This window comes from Lacerta agilis, chromosome 10 (assembly GCF_009819535.1).
Source record: "Lacerta agilis isolate rLacAgi1 chromosome 10, rLacAgi1.pri, whole genome shotgun sequence".
In the NCBI taxonomy this organism is placed as follows: Eukaryota; Metazoa; Chordata; class Lepidosauria; order Squamata; family Lacertidae; genus Lacerta; species Lacerta agilis.
In genome coordinates this window covers 38,892,860-38,909,280 of record NC_046321.1, presented here as the reverse complement: position 1 = coordinate 38,909,280, position 16,421 = coordinate 38,892,860, and the positions used below count along the sequence as shown (strand labels likewise).

The window sequence follows — 16,421 nt, the reverse complement described above, 5'->3', positions numbered from 1 at the left end:
GGTTTCTATACATGGGGACATGTTTTGTTTTGAACACGAGGGAGCTTTGAACAATGTTATACTCTACCTTTAGCATGCTTTGGCTAAGGAACATATCCACATACACTGAATATATAGCATGTGCTTACTTTTAACACAGAAGACTAGAGGTGTTTTTTATGTTTAAAGAAGCAATTTTCTTTTCAAAAAATGAGTTAAGTATCAGTAATCCGGAACATTTCAGGTTGAAACCAATGTGAATTACTTCCATCCTTAGTGCTTATGTATAGCCACATGTAAGTATAAGAGAACAGAGTGCATACAGACCCTTTAACTTTTGTTTAATTTGTGCTCTAGTGCCAGATGGACCTGTGGAACAGCTGGCCTATCAAAACATTTCTTCCACTGCTGTAAATATAAGCTGGATGCCCCCAGCCCAACCTAATGGAATGGTCTTCTACAAGGTTTCACTGACAATGCAGGATGCGCAAACGGACCATGAGATTCTGTTACTGACTTTGAATGATACAAATGTGGTTCTTCGTAAACTGGAAAAATATACCAGTTATCTTCTAAAAATCACTCCAGCAACAGAAAACGGAGTGTCTGAAATGCACACTGCTAGTCTGCACATCAGAACTGAAGAAGATGGTATGTTCCATACTTTGTTTTGTTGTTGTTCCTTAAATATTGGGTTTGTCCAGGCATGGGCAATGTGTGACTTGGAGTACTTCTGTGAGGACTATGGCCTTTCTGTACAACACAATATAAAGAAGGTTAAAAAGTGATGGAAAACAATTTCTGCAGAATCAAAACCTAGGAATGAGGTAAAAAGATAAGCCAAGTTCAAAGCTGTTGTGATGTTGAAGTCTCATAACTGGGATTTTTCAAGGCCTGGGTACAATTTTGCATGTCTAACATATCCATTCAGTGTAAGGTTATAGGAAAAGCACAGCACTGTACACCTAATTTTTGGTGAAAGTGTGTAAATTAAGCTTGGATTTCTGTGTGGAAGTAAGTGACATGGGCTTACTTCAGAACAGATTGGTCTGCATGCTAATTTGCAAGTTAGCTTATGTATGGTGCTGTATCCTATGGTGTTGTCCTGTGGTGTTTGCCAAGATGTCCAGCCTCTGTTTAGCAAAATGTTAATTTAAAAAAATCACTGTAATATTGTCTCATGAAATTATATTAATCACTTTAAACTGAATTAATTGTAGGTGGTTAAGAAAAGAATGGGCATGCCATTACTGTTATCTAATGTGTGCTGCAATTCTGCATTTAGATAATGAAAGAAAAAAAGTGTGTGTGTGTGTGTGTGTGTGTGTGTGTGTGTGTGGAGATGCTTATTAGAGACTTCACCATAAAGTTTTTTCAGCAGTTTAATATTTCCCCCCTTTATCTATTGATGCAGTTCCAGAATCTGCACCAATTATGACTTCGTATAAAAACCTTTCGTCTACCTCAGTCATGTTATCCTGGGATCCTCCAGCCCAGGCAAATGGCATCATAATAAGCTATGTGTTAAAGCTGCACGGACTAGAACGAAATGATTCTTTCACAACTATCAATAACTCAGTTGTTTTAGAAGATCTTTCACCATTTGTACTCTATAGTTTTTATGTATCTGCAAGAACTGGAAAAGGGCTCGGCCCATCCACTGTTTTGATGTTCTTCACAGATGAGTCTGGTGAGTAATTAGTTTAGGAGTCAGCATGATCATTAGACACAAACTGAGTTGAATGTTAATATCTTTTTTACTTTAGACAAGGTTTTGTTATCTTAATTATTGAAGTAGGATCTTCTTCTAAACATAGACAAGTTGAAAGAACAGTTCAGTCTGTTTAGGGCGGTGGGAGGGGGGATGGTCACCATAGCTCAGTGGTATAGCATCAACTTTGCATGCAGGAGGTCCCAATTTCATTCCTTGGAATCTCCAAGTATGGATGAGGGAGACACCGGTCTGAAACCCCAGAGACCTGATGCCAACCTGTGTAAACAATATTGAGCTAATACTTGTGCTTATACTTTGTATGAGGGGCAGCATCCTGTGTTCTTACTTTTATGTGATGGGACATTTACTCTTTACAGAAACGTACATCTCTGAAAAACATATAAAACAGGTTGAAAGAACAATTATCCTAATAGAACTAATAGCATTGCCATATTGGTCTGAAAGATGTTAAATGAATGCATGAGAAATCTCTAAGTGAATTGCTTTTACAAAATATCCGTATGTACAGGTAGGACATGCAGTGTTACAGTTAAATGATGTTTTTTTTCATAGTTCCACTGGCTCCTCCTGAGAACCTGACAATTGCCAATTACACGTCTAACTCTGTATGGCTGAAATGGAATCCAAGCCCTCAACCAAATGGTGTTATTCAAAGATATGTTTTTAACATTTTGGATAACCGCAGTCAAACTACATTTTATCAGGTTTGTAACCCTAATGTTATATTCATATGTATAATTAATATTATTAATTAAGATGTATATTGCGGTTCAGGACTGAACTGTTACTAGGAAATAAGACCTCAAAACTACTCTGAATTATGCCCACTATAAAAAGGAGTTTATAGATTTCATACAAGAAATTTTTGAAAGGAAAGTGCTCCCAATTTCTTGGATTCGCTTTAAATTGTTCATATGCCCTTTGTGAATTTAAGGAAGTTGTACAAAGAAAATCAAGGAAGGCTAGTTTTTAACCTGGACACTTCTCGTTTCCATAATTTGTGCCTTTACAGACTTGCCTATATCTGTATGACCAGTGGTGAATTGGGTTAGTTTATACTTTACAATAACATTTCATCCAGCTTGTATGTCACGCCTTAAGAATTTAGAGGGAGGGATAGACTAGATAAACAAGCAGTGGGGAAGCTTTGGCCCATGGGACTGATTGCACCCACCCGGCCTGTGAATATAGTCCACAAGGCCCTGCCCATCCCCTTGATGTGAATGAACTTAGCAGTACTAGGATGATGCCAGTTATTGCTGTTGTGAATGGTCCTTAAATTGAATTGTCACTGGCTGTACTTATGGCATTTAATTGTGATTTGACCCCGCTGTTTCCATTTCCCCCTCTACAATTCCATATATACCCAGCCAACTGAGCCTAACATGTCAGTCATCTAACAAAATGGACTCTAGTTCATGAAAGCTAATGCCATGTTTAATTTGTTAGTCTTTAAGGTGCAACATGTCTCTGTTTTCATATCTGTGGAAAATCTTGCAAAAATAGCAATTTTATAGTAATTGCTTTCTTCATCTAAGAACATTTCAGGTTCACACAATGAAGCTAATATTCTTGGACTAGAACCGTTCAGCACTTACTTCATCAGAGTTTCGGCATTCACAAAAGTTGGAAATGGCAATCAATTCAGTAATCTTGTTCAGCTGACCACAATGGAATCAGGTAGCTATACTATTTGGGTTTTTTTCCCCTGCCCACTTAAGAAACCTTAAATTATGGGGGAATCCAGGGCAAGTTCACTTTCAGAAGTTGGTTTAGGACTTTTACCTCTCCTACCAGGTAGTAGTCTGTCATAGGAGCAATACTGTCTCTGAACTTGTCAACTTTGGCTTCCTTCAGTTTCCTACATCAGATGGACTGGGAGAACTCTCTGTAAGCAGGCATCTTAGTTGAGGTCCTTGTCCCTTGTGCAACAAAATTCATGAAAGCTGTCATTAACCCAGCTGTTGCTTACTGAAACCCATTTGTGGAAATCTATTGTCCCTCTTTCTCTTTGCATTGCAGCACAGTGCTAAACCAAGGCCTTCCCTTGACAGCTCTCTCATCAAGTGCCCTTGTTATGCTGTCATCTCAAATGGCTGGAATGCTTGCCCTTGCTTGTAACATTACCATGCTCGTACTGAAGTATACTCTCATGCAACTGCCCTTTCAGTTTTGTAGGAATGTTAACCTATGGTGCATGTTTCTCTTTGAAGCTCCAGATATTGTCCAGAATATCCAATGTACTGCAACCAGTTGGCAGTCAGTCCTAGTGCAGTGGGACCCTCCTTTGAAGACAAATGGGATTATTACCCATTACATCATAACATTTGGAAAGAATTCAACAATCTTGTCTTCTGATAATGAAACAGTGCATACTTTCAGAGACTTGTTATCAAATACCTCTTACCAGTTTAAAATACAGGCTGTGACAGCTGCCGGGGATGGAAAAGAGCAGCTATGCAATGCCAGCACATTTCCAGAAACAGGTAACGATTCTTGTGGTTAAAATTGCACTTGATGTAAATAATATTTCCCTACTCACATTTACTAGGCTATCCCAATCCATGAATTTGTTTCTCATATCTCAAGAGGATATTCTTGCGAATTCACGGACTGAGAACTAGGATATTGTTAGAAGTGTGGTAAAAGGAGCAAAGCCACATTATGAAAATAATTTAGATTTCTGCTGTGTTAATTATGATTTTCTGTTTTAATGAATTTACTGGAAAGTCAGTATTTTATTGAAAGCAGTGACACTTATTTTCAAATAAGCGTATTCTGGCCTGAATGCCAGGAGTAACAACAAGAAGAAAATGGTCATTATTAGGTCAACATATTCTTAAATATATGTTCACATGAATTGTTTTCTGTTGAGTTGCTGCCACTTGAAACTGGAGACTTGTGATTAGGAATGGAAACAGTTTTATAGTTGTTCTCAGCTTCTTATTTATGGTGGTCTATGTTAGTCACAGACACACGGCCAACACTGAGTCACTGCCAAAGCATTTATTTTTGACACCAAGTGAAATCAAATTAGGTTCACTGCCTCATTGGAAAATCTCTGAACAGCTCTGGAAGTACTGTTTGATTGTTTTAAGCAATGGGCAGAGCCCAAATGATCTCTGTACTGGCCCCTGGGTGTTGCAGAGCATGAACATTTCTCACGAAAGGTGGAGAGTTCAACTCTTACTGGAGTGAAGTGCTTATGAAGTCAGGTGCTGAAGCCCTGGTCACAGGGGTTCAGGTGGAGTTCACAGTTTGAGGCCCTATATAACCCTTACGTATGTTGATCACATGTCAGTAATGACATGTAATGAGATTTAGGTGCTAGGTAAATCTCTTTTGTATTGGTCCATGCCTTTAATGATTTCGGTACTCGCATACACACACACTCCAAAGTTTGTGTGGGAGGCTCTCTGGAAAAGTGTGGGAACTGGTGCAAGGGACTGCAGAGCAGTTGGGAAAGTTGTGGAAATTGCTTCACCTCTTCCATGAACAGAAAGGCACCATTGGATCCAGTGCCTTACTGCTTTAATGGCAGCCTTAACCTGCTGGGTATGTTGGTTGCATTTGCAACATTGCTGCTGTTTTCTTGTTGCATCCACTGAATTTTATTTTTTTATAACAATTTGAAAATGTTATATTTAAAAACATGGTCTGAATGCAGCCAACATACTCGTGCCCTTTCCATTCCTTCCAGATTCCCAAGTCATGGCCTGATAAACTGTGTACTTCCATTGAAGGTTGCAGCTCTATTCAGTTCTAAATAATAAAAACATTTTTGCATATAGTCTTTGTATACTCCCTTTCTATAAAAGGAAGCAAACGGCCCTCAAATTCATGCTTTGGTAAAGTACATATTGCAGTTAATCTAGATACCGCACCCTAATATCCTAATCATTTTCTCCACAATCCATGTTAAACTGAATAAGTTGTGATAAACCTAACATTCGTGATATGTATAAAAACAGCAAATAGGCAATCACATTAAGGCAATTGAGCAAAGAAGGATTTAAGACAAATATTCCAATTATACAAAGTTTTTTCTGCTTTGAGGAGAGGCATTTTATGAATATTATATTCAAGGAAAGCTTTGGTAGGAAAAAGGAGTATTTAGCAAACTTATTTTTGTCCTGGCTATCTTTTAACTGGGGTTCTTTTGTGACTCCTTTAAACTACCATATTGATAATGCAGTCTTTAAAAATGTATCTAGCCCTCCTGAGGTCTGGTTCACAATGTAAGAAATACATACAACCCAGTCTATTCCAGGGAAGGAAGTACATTTGTTCACATATTCCTCTGTGAATGTTGATCTGCCCTCATGTGCTCAAAGTCTTCATGTACATCTGTACTTCCATACTGTTTTATGAATTCCCTAGATGTGTACTTAATAAGGCTTTTACAGAAATAAGTACCATTGTATTCAGTGGGTCTTATTTCCTAGTAACAGTTCAGTCCTGAACCGCAATATATGTTGCTGCTGTGGGGTTCAATTTGATGCTTCAGGGGGACACGTGACTTTGTGGTCATGGAGGCTCTTGTTGTAGATGCCCAAAGTGTGGCAAAGTTCCTGCTATGGCTGGCTGTTTGTGTTCTTTGACATACACAGAGGTTCTTGGACTTAAATTAACTTGCATGTGAATTGTATTCCAAATTTAGCTTTTCTCTATATAAATATCACATACAGTTTATACAAAACTAACTACTTGAGATAGATACACCAGGCAACTGAAATGGCCTAATACTGACCTTTAGTGATGTAACATCTTTGATAAAGTGTTATATGCAACATATTAGACAATTTCAAAACAATTATGCTCTAAGGTTACAGATATGAACAGTTTTGAAATTTCTTTTGTTCAAGGAAGCAGATAATTGTTCTTCCACACTTATCAACCCCAACCCAAAGAAGAAATGTTTTTTTTAATCTACAGATGTTCCTAGTTTGAATGCTTGCTAGTGTAATCCTGCAGCTTACTCAAAATTTATAAACATGACCCAGCCATCGTGATTCGGTAATGATCACTTTATTAATATTCTTATGCCAACGAAGTTCACATTCATGAATCATCTGGTATGGACAAACATTTTTCATCAGTCCACCTAAAGGTCCCAGCATCTATTCATCAAGTATTCTTTTGTAACACAAATGTAACTAAGACCATAAATCTCCAATGACCTCTAGAAATGTCAAGGACCCTTTAAAGGATGAAAAAACCCACAACTTAGCTCTAGTTTGTCTTAATGATATTGAATGTTTTCAGAAAGATTTTAAGGGGAAATATCCCTTATGTGTGCCAATGTATATCATTCTGAAAACACACAAATCATTACCAGTTTATAGAGAGAAACAATTAAACCATCTTTAACTGCAGTTGTGTTTAGCATAACCCTGTTTTCAACAATAAGCACAAGCTATTGATTGCTTACTGCAACGTGTGGTACATAACATTTCAAAAATTATTTTTAGCGCCCAGCGCTCCCAGAGATATTTCGTTTTCAAGCATACAATCAACAAGTGTGACCTTGAGATGGAGAATGCCAGTTACTATCTTGGGCTACTTTCAAAACTACAAGATTACTGCGCAGTTACGATCTATCCATTGCAACAACTGGGAAGCTGCTGAATGTACTGAATATGAGCAGGAGCAATATTCATATACTGTTGGCACTTTGTCAGAGGAAACAGTCTATGACCTGAAAAAATTCAGATGGTATAGATTTAGAGTTTCTGCTAGTACGAATGCTGGTTTTGGCACCTCTTCACCATGGATTTCTACACAAACTCTTCCTGGCTGTAAGTAAGAATGACTATCATACCTCTTAGTTTTACATGGACATCAAATCTATAAAGGTCTGGAATAATTCAAACCATGCACGGTTGATGATACAGCTACCTTGAATTTATCAATGGTACCCCGATGTGTCTCTCTGGATATTCAAATATAAAATGCAATCAAGTATATAGGCATTGTTAAACATCCATTGCCTGTAAGAATTTGTATTATTCAATTATATCCACTTACATCCTCAGGAATGCCTAAGTGCTGCATATGTCAGGAATTAAGCATACAGTATACTGTATACAATAGTCATGAAAAAGGAAGAGGGTCTGACAGCAATTATATTGCATTGAAGTTAGCAGTTTTTTCCACCTAAAAACATTAGCAAAATAATGGAAGTCCATATTCAAAGTATAAACATAATGTACAGTTGATATTAGTGAACATTTATTACATACAAGCTTGGTGTAATTGGAAGATTTAATTTTTTTAACTAACTTAACCATTCCCAATTCTCTGAAGAAATATGCAGGAGAATGTACTGGTAGTCAGCAATTCTGAGAAAAAAGTCTCACTTGTAGATCTTAACAGCTGCTTGTTGTGGTCATTATCCAAAGCAGCTGCTGAATCTAGATATTTTCAGACTGTATAAATTGTTTAAAATAAGAGGGGAAACATATTTCACATTCCCCCCTATAGAAAATGGCAAGGTGTTTTGTCTGTGTGTGTGCTCAGCAATCCTCTCTTAGGAGTTTTTCAAGGAAACATTAGCTAGAAAAATCCAAAACAATCAAGTCACTGTTTGGCCCAATAATCTACTATTTTAGCAGTTGTTTAATTTGGGGATTTTGTACACTAAGCTTTAAAATTTCACAAGCACTAACAGTAACTTCCCTTTTAAAAGCTCATACCAAACGGTGAAATTGCTTTTTGGATAGAGTGAATTTTAAAAGGCATTTGGGGGGTTCTATCATTCAATATCAGTTGGATATTCAAGACTGTGGCCATGGTACGATTACAAAGTAGAAAGTGCAGGGTTCAGCTCATGCATGCTATGTCTGCGACAATTGCATAGTAAAGTTAAAATTGATTTTCTTACGTTTTAAAAACATTAGTAATTTTGGAAAGATTCAATACATGTTTACACAGAGGTAACTATTTAAGGATAATGATACTTACTGTTAAATAGTCACCAATGCTAGTTTTGCTCCCATAGTTAGATAGAGTACTCAGCCTTCTGTTTTATAGATTGTCCTCTTAGGAACTGTCTTTCTGTCTCATAAAATAGTTTGATGGCAGTGTTATTGCATTGCTGATAAATTATACAAGTCCACTTTGCAATGGGATCTGTTTTCTAAAGAATCAAACTTTGCCGTTACCATGATATTAAACCATAACTTTGGTTCAGAAAAGGAGAATTTTTGACAGCTGCAGCTTGTCATAGAATTGTGAGAAAACCTGACCGTACTGAAATTCCCTCTTTGTAATAGCTATTAAAGATTGGGGCTCTGTCCCCTTTAGGCACTGGTTACTTTGAAGTCGGTTTATGTGCAGCAAAGCTTTCTCTGTTATGTAGTCAGTGAGCTTTGCGTGCTTTTCTGCTTTTCACAAAATGCTAAGGGCACATGAACTCTACCTCCATTCCAAGTTAGTAACCCTAGGAACAATGGCTGTGTCTTGCTTTGCATTCTTAAGATAACATTCAACCCGGCTTGAACCTAAATCTGTTTATATAGTTTCTTCCAGTGCATTGTGAGAACCATTGGTCCAATGCAGATGACAATGTAAACAGAATGAACATACAATGAGAGTCTTAGGATTGCTCCAGCTGGTTTTGCCCATGATCTGCATATGTCCAGCTAGCAGTGCACAGTGCTTGAGCTATACATAAATTCATAGCTTTAAACTCTTGAGGCTTTCTGCATGGTACAGACTATAGGCTGTTGCTACAGCTTATACATATGTGGGTGTTGCTGTTCATACAGCTTAGGATGTAGGATGTAGAGGTTCGGGTAGGGTGCAATCACTACTCCCTTCCATACACTCATTCTGCCGTCATCATCCCTGTACAAGGGTTATTGTTTCTCCATCATTAAATGTTTCATTTGAGCAATTCAGGATTACCTTTGCACTGTTTCTAGATGTGCATTGTTGAGCTTACTGATAAGCAAGATTGAAGTCAATTGAGTCTGTTCATCATTCTTTCCTTACTTTTCCTGAGGATGCAAAGGCTGACAAGTGGGATCATCTTAATAGATGGTCCTAGTTGTGGGCAGGCCCTCAACCTGGTCCCCCCACCCTGGCATGGGAGGAGTCAATAACTTCATGTCAGGGTGGTACCACGATCACCCAGGGCTATTGCCCAATCATTTTGAATGGGGTGATCGTGGGGGGTAGTATATAAACACCAGTGGGAAGCGTGCCAAGCACTTGCTTTGTGCTGCCGAACACCCACCCACCCTTCCCTTTTTATTTAGATGTCTTTTCTGGTCTTGCTTTTTTATTTAGGGGTTGTTGGTTTTTTTAGCCTTGCTTTGAACTTTGCTTGGTCGCCTGTCTTGGGTCAGGAGCCGGGTAGGAATTTTTCCATTTGGCAAAATTGGCACTGGCCACTTGGTTTTTGCCTACCTCTTAGCAATCGGCACAACTTTGTAAGGTTTGGCGGTTAGGCATTGGCTTTATTTTGAATGGGGGAGGGGAGGTCAGCCATTGCTTGCCCCTTCCATTGACCAAGGGTATTCCGTTAAAGGAATCCGGGGCCTGGATCCTGTCCGAAGTCCGCTTGAGGGGCTAGGGCCATGCCAGGCCTTTGGGAATACCAGGGAGTTGCAGGCGGGGACACCCGAAGCAGCTACCCTTTGGGTGGTTTACCCTTACAAACTTCCTGCAAAGGGGGCAGGAGTCAGATATAGTTTTGCCAGTGCCTAAGCCAATACCACTCACATTTGTAATCAATAAAGTTGTGGCCAAAAAAAATTGCCCAATAACCTTAAATTTAAATTCTGTGTACGTGTGATGTTCTTTATTCAATGGGGGTTGGTTTGGGGTTCTTGACACGCAAGAGCAGTACATGAGCAATTGTAGATGGGATGCAAAAATAAAACAAGCCAGGGCTACAGTAGAGGTGCATAAGCCAGACCTCCTCAGCTGCAGTCATAGGTTTGGTCACTTTCTTCTACCTATATTGCCCCCAGGATGCTTTGCAAGGTCTAGGAGTTCGTATAACAACTTTGCTCATCAAAATTGCCCAGAACAAGGACATTGGTGTGACCAATAAATTTCCACTGGAGTTATATTATGAGAAATTACTTCCCCACCTCCTTTCACTGCCTGTACGTGCCTTATTAAAATCACCAGATAAATGCTGGATTGAAGGGCATAGGGAATAATCCTGAATTGCCTCTAATTCATCACAGATCTTGCAATAATAGAATAGAAGATACCTTTCCATTTCAGAATTTTGCCTTTGAATCCAATCCAATCTAATATTTATTTTAAAATATTTGTTCAAATAATTTTATTTTATGTAAAATGTCAGTGTTGTAAAAATGGAGGCATGTATTTACGTTTAAAGGCACATGATAACTCATAGCCTTGGTTTCTTTTTTTAAAAAAAGATCCTTTGTCAATATAAGCCCTCCTAAAGTGCTAGAGTCAGAGGATGCATTTGAGCATCAGAGGATCAGTTTTGCTTTTTGATGAGTGGCTCTGTAAAATGATAAGCTACCCAGACGTACCTTCCAGCTAACAAACTTAACTTCTGCCTCACCATCAGGACACAGATGGATGGGAAAAAATGACCCTGACCTCCATAAGACCCACATTCCTGTGCAAGCATAGAAGCATGATAATCAGGAAATGATGGTTATTAGTTACAGAAAATGCATTATTGTGAAAACCAGGAGAAAAGTGCTCATGAGAGGAAGTGATTGGATTATAGGGGAACGAGTGAATAAGACTAGGTCATTCCTACTGAGTAAATTGCTGTGATTTATAAGAGAAAGGGTATGGTGATATCTTGCCCCATTACCGACTAGACTCATTTCACAAACAATCTTAAATCAGTATGTGACAGCTACCCATTGGCACAAAATTTGTTTGTGTAAGATGTTTGTTGTAAGGCTGCTAGACTGAAGCTAATGGATTTCCAATTTCTAGTCATGTTTTAGTTATATATATATTTATTTATATATATCTATATATATCTACATATCAGAAATTTAGTATATTTGATGAACATTCTTCAGCTATGATGAAAGTCAGTGAAGGGATTTCTTGGCACTTTAGATGAAGAGTTTTAAATGCGTTAACATGATCCAAAATGCATTTATATGGAAGTGTCTAGATGTGCATCCTTTTGAGTCTGTGGCAGCTGTGGTTTTCACTCAGCCTGTGTTGATTTCCAGATATGCTTCCACAGTCTGAGCTGGCCATATACACACTGACTGCCACAAACTTACTGCCACTTGACAAACTCCACCCAAATCAGCTTTGATTCTTAATTGCGACTTACCAAAAGTTACAGTTGCAATCAAGTTCCCCAAAACTGGTTCAGGCTGAATTTAGAGAATGGCCAGGCCAGTCTGCTTACACAAAGCCAGCTCGGCCAGTAAGATTGCATGGGCTGGCCCAAAAGGTCCCATGAACAACCCCTAATCTCATTAATATCAATGGAACTTCAAAGGCATGGACAGTATTGAGACTATCCTAACAGACATTGGCAGAGGCCATTAGGAGAGGCTATGGACCTGCAATATTGTATTTCAGATTTCAGTTTGGAAAGAATTCATTCTAGGTGTTCTGTGTAAAGAAATAAGATGAGGAAAGAAATATCAACAGAGCTTGCTTCTAACAAAGCTGATGCTGCTTGCAGAAAGGAGTTAATTTTTAAAAGTCTAAAATATAGCATTTTCCCGCCATGATAACATAGGAATAAGTATCTTTAAATGGACAATTTTACACATTACACTACTCTATAAAGTGATCAAGTCATTTGTTCCCATCATTCTACCTTAAAGAATTGATTTTTAGTAGCTAACTCTTAAAGAAACAAACTTTTTCTACATTATTCTTCACCTTCCCCATTAATGTTGTAAATAGGCTAACTGATCATTGTGCTTCTCTCAATAATATGAAGCACTGATCACTAGGAGGGAAATAATGGAACTTCCGCTATCTGTGGAGAATGATGTGAATTTGGTTGACCTACCAAGGACAACAGTGTACTTTTGCCCCACAAATTACCTACCAGATGCTGTCACACCACTTGTTTGCCATCCTTATCGCCATTTATGTTAAACTTGCCTCATGGTGTAGATTTTTTTTACAGAGAGGCAGTCAATACTACTATGCAAATATCCCTGCATTTTCAGTAAAGGAATAACTATTGAAGGAAGCATTACTGTATTGGCAGGAAATTCATTTATTCATCAGAGGAAATTCATCAGAGGTGGCCAACATGGCGCCCTTTAGATGTTGTAGACTACAACTCCCACCATCCTTGACGATTAGCCAGTCTGGCTGGGGTTGAGGAGGGTTGTTGTTCACAACATCTGGAGGGTACTAAGTTGGCTACCCCGAAATTAAACCAGTTTATTATTTTAAATATGAATGTCCATATTTATGTACGGCATGTGTTTCCTTTACACGTGATGGCGAATGTTAATTACACTCAGAGTAGACTCATTGAAATCAACAGCCATGCCCATTGTTTTCAGTGGGACTACTGTGAGTATGACTTAGTTGGATACCACACAAGTAATGTGACTACCATAAAACACAATGCATTTTCTAATATTCTGTTAAAATGTTGCTAAGAGCCCAATTTTACTGGGCCTTTGTTGACTGCCGCAAAACTATATTGCTAGATTTTGGGTGATACAGTTATCACACATACAGTTCCTAGATTTCTAATTTGGCTGCAATTAAAATCAATATATGCAACACTGTAGACTTTTTCTATGACAGGCGCATAATGCTGTGACAGGGCAAAAGAAAAAAAAAGGTGTGAATGCCATTTATTGTTCTTACTAAAATTGTACCGAATGAAATATTTTTGAGAGCTAACTGTATTTCCTGATATGTTTTCTACTTTTTCTCCAGTTCCAGATGCTCCTCCAGAAAATGTAACTGTGGTAGTTACATCTCCTTACAGTATTAATATTAGCTGGAGTGAGCCTGTCATCATTACTGGACCAACGTTCTACCTCATTGACATTACCTCAGTAAGCCACTGCTTTTTCTCTCTATGACTATTAGTGGTACAACCTGATACCTTACATAAATTTAATGCTTATTTTCTAAAAAAAAGATCCCGAAGCAGAGGGCTTATCTAGAAATAACAATTCTTGTCTTGAAAGCTCTTTCTCCTGAATGGTGGGGAAAACATTACAAGGGAAACTTGTGGTGAGGGAAACATTACAAGGTGGTAGAGTTAGACAGAAGTACCAGCAATCTAAGCTAGTGATCATCTATGGCAGGAGAAGATGTGTAGTCACAGATAGGACAATGCAGAAAAAACAAGTCATATATGCCAGTAAAGTTGTACCTTGGTACTCAAACAGCTCGGCTCCCAAACAAATTGGTTCCTGAACGCCACAAACCCGGAAGTGAGTGTTCCGGTTTGTGAACATTTTTCGGAAGCCGAACATCCGACACAGCTTCCGCAGCTTCCGTTTGAGTGCAGGAAGCTCCTGCAGCCAATCGGAAGCCGTGCCTTGGTTTTCCAATGGTTTCAGGAGTCGAACAGACTCCCAGAATGGATTACGTTCGAGAACCAAGGTACCACCGTGGAGGGATATATGCGGTGCTGGGGGGAGGGAGTGCCGGTACTCACCATGAAGTTGTTAACGGTAAGTGCCACACTTTTAACCAGTGCTTTTCTTCTAGCAAAAAAAGGTGCTGGTACTGCATACCCTTGAGAACCCCCAGGAAAAAAGCACTGAGTATATAGCTTTATTTTAAAAGAATGGTTTCTTGTTAAGCACTGTCTTCTGTGTGATCAGTAGCTACAGGTGTGAAGTGTATATAGACAGGTCCACCACTGCTTCAATAAAACTATCCATCTGTCTGTAGTGAAAATCTTGGAATAAAATTTTGTGACTCTCTAGGGAAACAGAGTTACTGCTTCAGGGTCCCAAAACAAGCTGTATTTAGCAAAATTCATATGTTAACATTTTAGTTAGTTAGTGAGAGTTTCATTGTAGATGTAAAAACTTTAAGACTGTTTTTAAAACCGAAAGCCAAATCTTCCCTATTCTGTATATTTTGAAATAATTTTTACTATGCTGATATATGGAAGTCTCAGTTGTTTTAGCCTTCTTTTGAGCTTGCAGTTTCATCTGCATTGTGCATAACCTTATTTAGTTCTGGTGAACAGAAAGCAATGCCTTATTATTATTATTTATCATTCTTTTGGAATTTATCTGCTTTTTTCAGCCACTTCTCCCTCTCTTTGCTTTTTTCTTTTTTCTTTTCTGCAAGACTGAGGCCACCCGCTATGTTTCCTTACTGAGCAGGAATTTATAACTTGTTCATCTGGACTCAACTCTCTATTCCCTACACTGCCCCTCCTCCCCCAGCAATATCTTCTTAACCTGAATATACTTGTTCAAATCGGTGTTTATTTATTTTTCTCCAGTGGAAGGGATGGATGAAAATGCAACAGCCTTAATCTGCTCCGTGGGAAATGAGCTACCAGTTTACAGCCGTTGCCTGTGTGTACACTCACTTCAAAATGTGAATGAGCGGCAGCAATTCTTTTTTACCACTCCTGCTGCCAATGCAACACTGTGAACGAAACAGGAATCAGCATTTTGTTGTGTGTTGTGAAAACTCGGGCTCCTTGTTTTTTCTTTTGGAAAACAAACAAACCACAAGTCTGGGTTTGGATGATCCAAGCTAGACTTTGGCTTGTTTCATTCACATTGCAGGAAGGAAGGAATGGCACTGGAATGCTTGAGCCAGCAGTGAAATGTTTCCTGCTAGCTGCCAGGGTGGGAGCACTGTCAGAACGACCCCCATCCACTTGAGCAAGGAGGGGCTGCCCTGTGCTGCCTGCCCAGCCATGCAGTGGTGAGCCCAGCCATTTGAAGGGCGCACTCACGGTGTCCTGTGGGCCCAGAACCACTTTGTGAGACTCATAAAAATGGTGCAGGACTGGCAGGGTGCATGCCTGTTGCGCCCTTCTCTTGCACACTGCAGTTGGAGGGTGGCGTGAGAAGTACACAACAGCTCATGACGTCCTGACAGGGTGCGTCTCCAAAAAAACTGCACCCAGGGTGATGCCTCCCCCCCCCAGTCCTGCCCATGCTACGCCTCTGAGTTGAGCAGACCGCACCATGAACATACTGCTCATTCTCATTGAGCCAATCTTTGCATTAAACTATGGTTTTGAACCAGGCCATTGCGAATAAAAGCGCCACTTGGGAGGGGTCAAAAGAGTTCAATACTGTTTCCTGATGGTCAGCCCAGGAAATGAGTGTCTGTTTAGTAGATCAGAATCTTTAGTTAAGGTTAACTCTCAGTGGGGATACTAAGGCACATCTGTCAAAGAAAATATATGTTTGACCTACCTTAATGTGTTAGCAGCTGCGTCTACTGCACACTTGACCCACTGGGGACTGCTAGTGTAGAGATTCATACTTTTTATTTTCTGTTGCATAACAGATAAACAAAATTGGTGCATGACGAAGGATAGTCACAAAGAAAGGATTTTATGTCAGATTATATTTACTCATTTGTTGGATGAGCTATTTTCTACTGTTGCTTAGTTCTTGGGACTTGCTTGTGTCTTCTGGTGCTGTTGTTTTGACACCAGAAGCATGAGGTAGGGTCACATGGTGGTTTATCCTATGCCATTCAGCAACACTCAGTGACAACAGCACCTTTCTGAGTTTTCCGCATACAACCTACCGGTAGTTTT

General features: G+C 39.1%; 1 protein-coding gene across 1 annotated transcript in view; it reads left to right on the top strand.

Moving 5' to 3' along the window:
* Nucleotides 1-16,421, top strand: part of PTPRQ (protein tyrosine phosphatase receptor type Q) — a 102,623-nt gene that overhangs the window by 53,097 nt on the left and 33,105 nt on the right. The window contains exons 30-36 of the mRNA XM_033161627.1: nucleotides 337-630; nucleotides 1,394-1,669; nucleotides 2,267-2,418; nucleotides 3,253-3,394; nucleotides 3,928-4,200; nucleotides 7,186-7,512; nucleotides 13,601-13,722. Coding sequence (XP_033017518.1) covers nucleotides 337-630; nucleotides 1,394-1,669; nucleotides 2,267-2,418; nucleotides 3,253-3,394; nucleotides 3,928-4,200; nucleotides 7,186-7,512; nucleotides 13,601-13,722 — 1,586 coding nt within the window. The remainder of the gene's footprint in view (nucleotides 1-336; nucleotides 631-1,393; nucleotides 1,670-2,266; nucleotides 2,419-3,252; nucleotides 3,395-3,927; nucleotides 4,201-7,185; nucleotides 7,513-13,600; nucleotides 13,723-16,421) is intronic.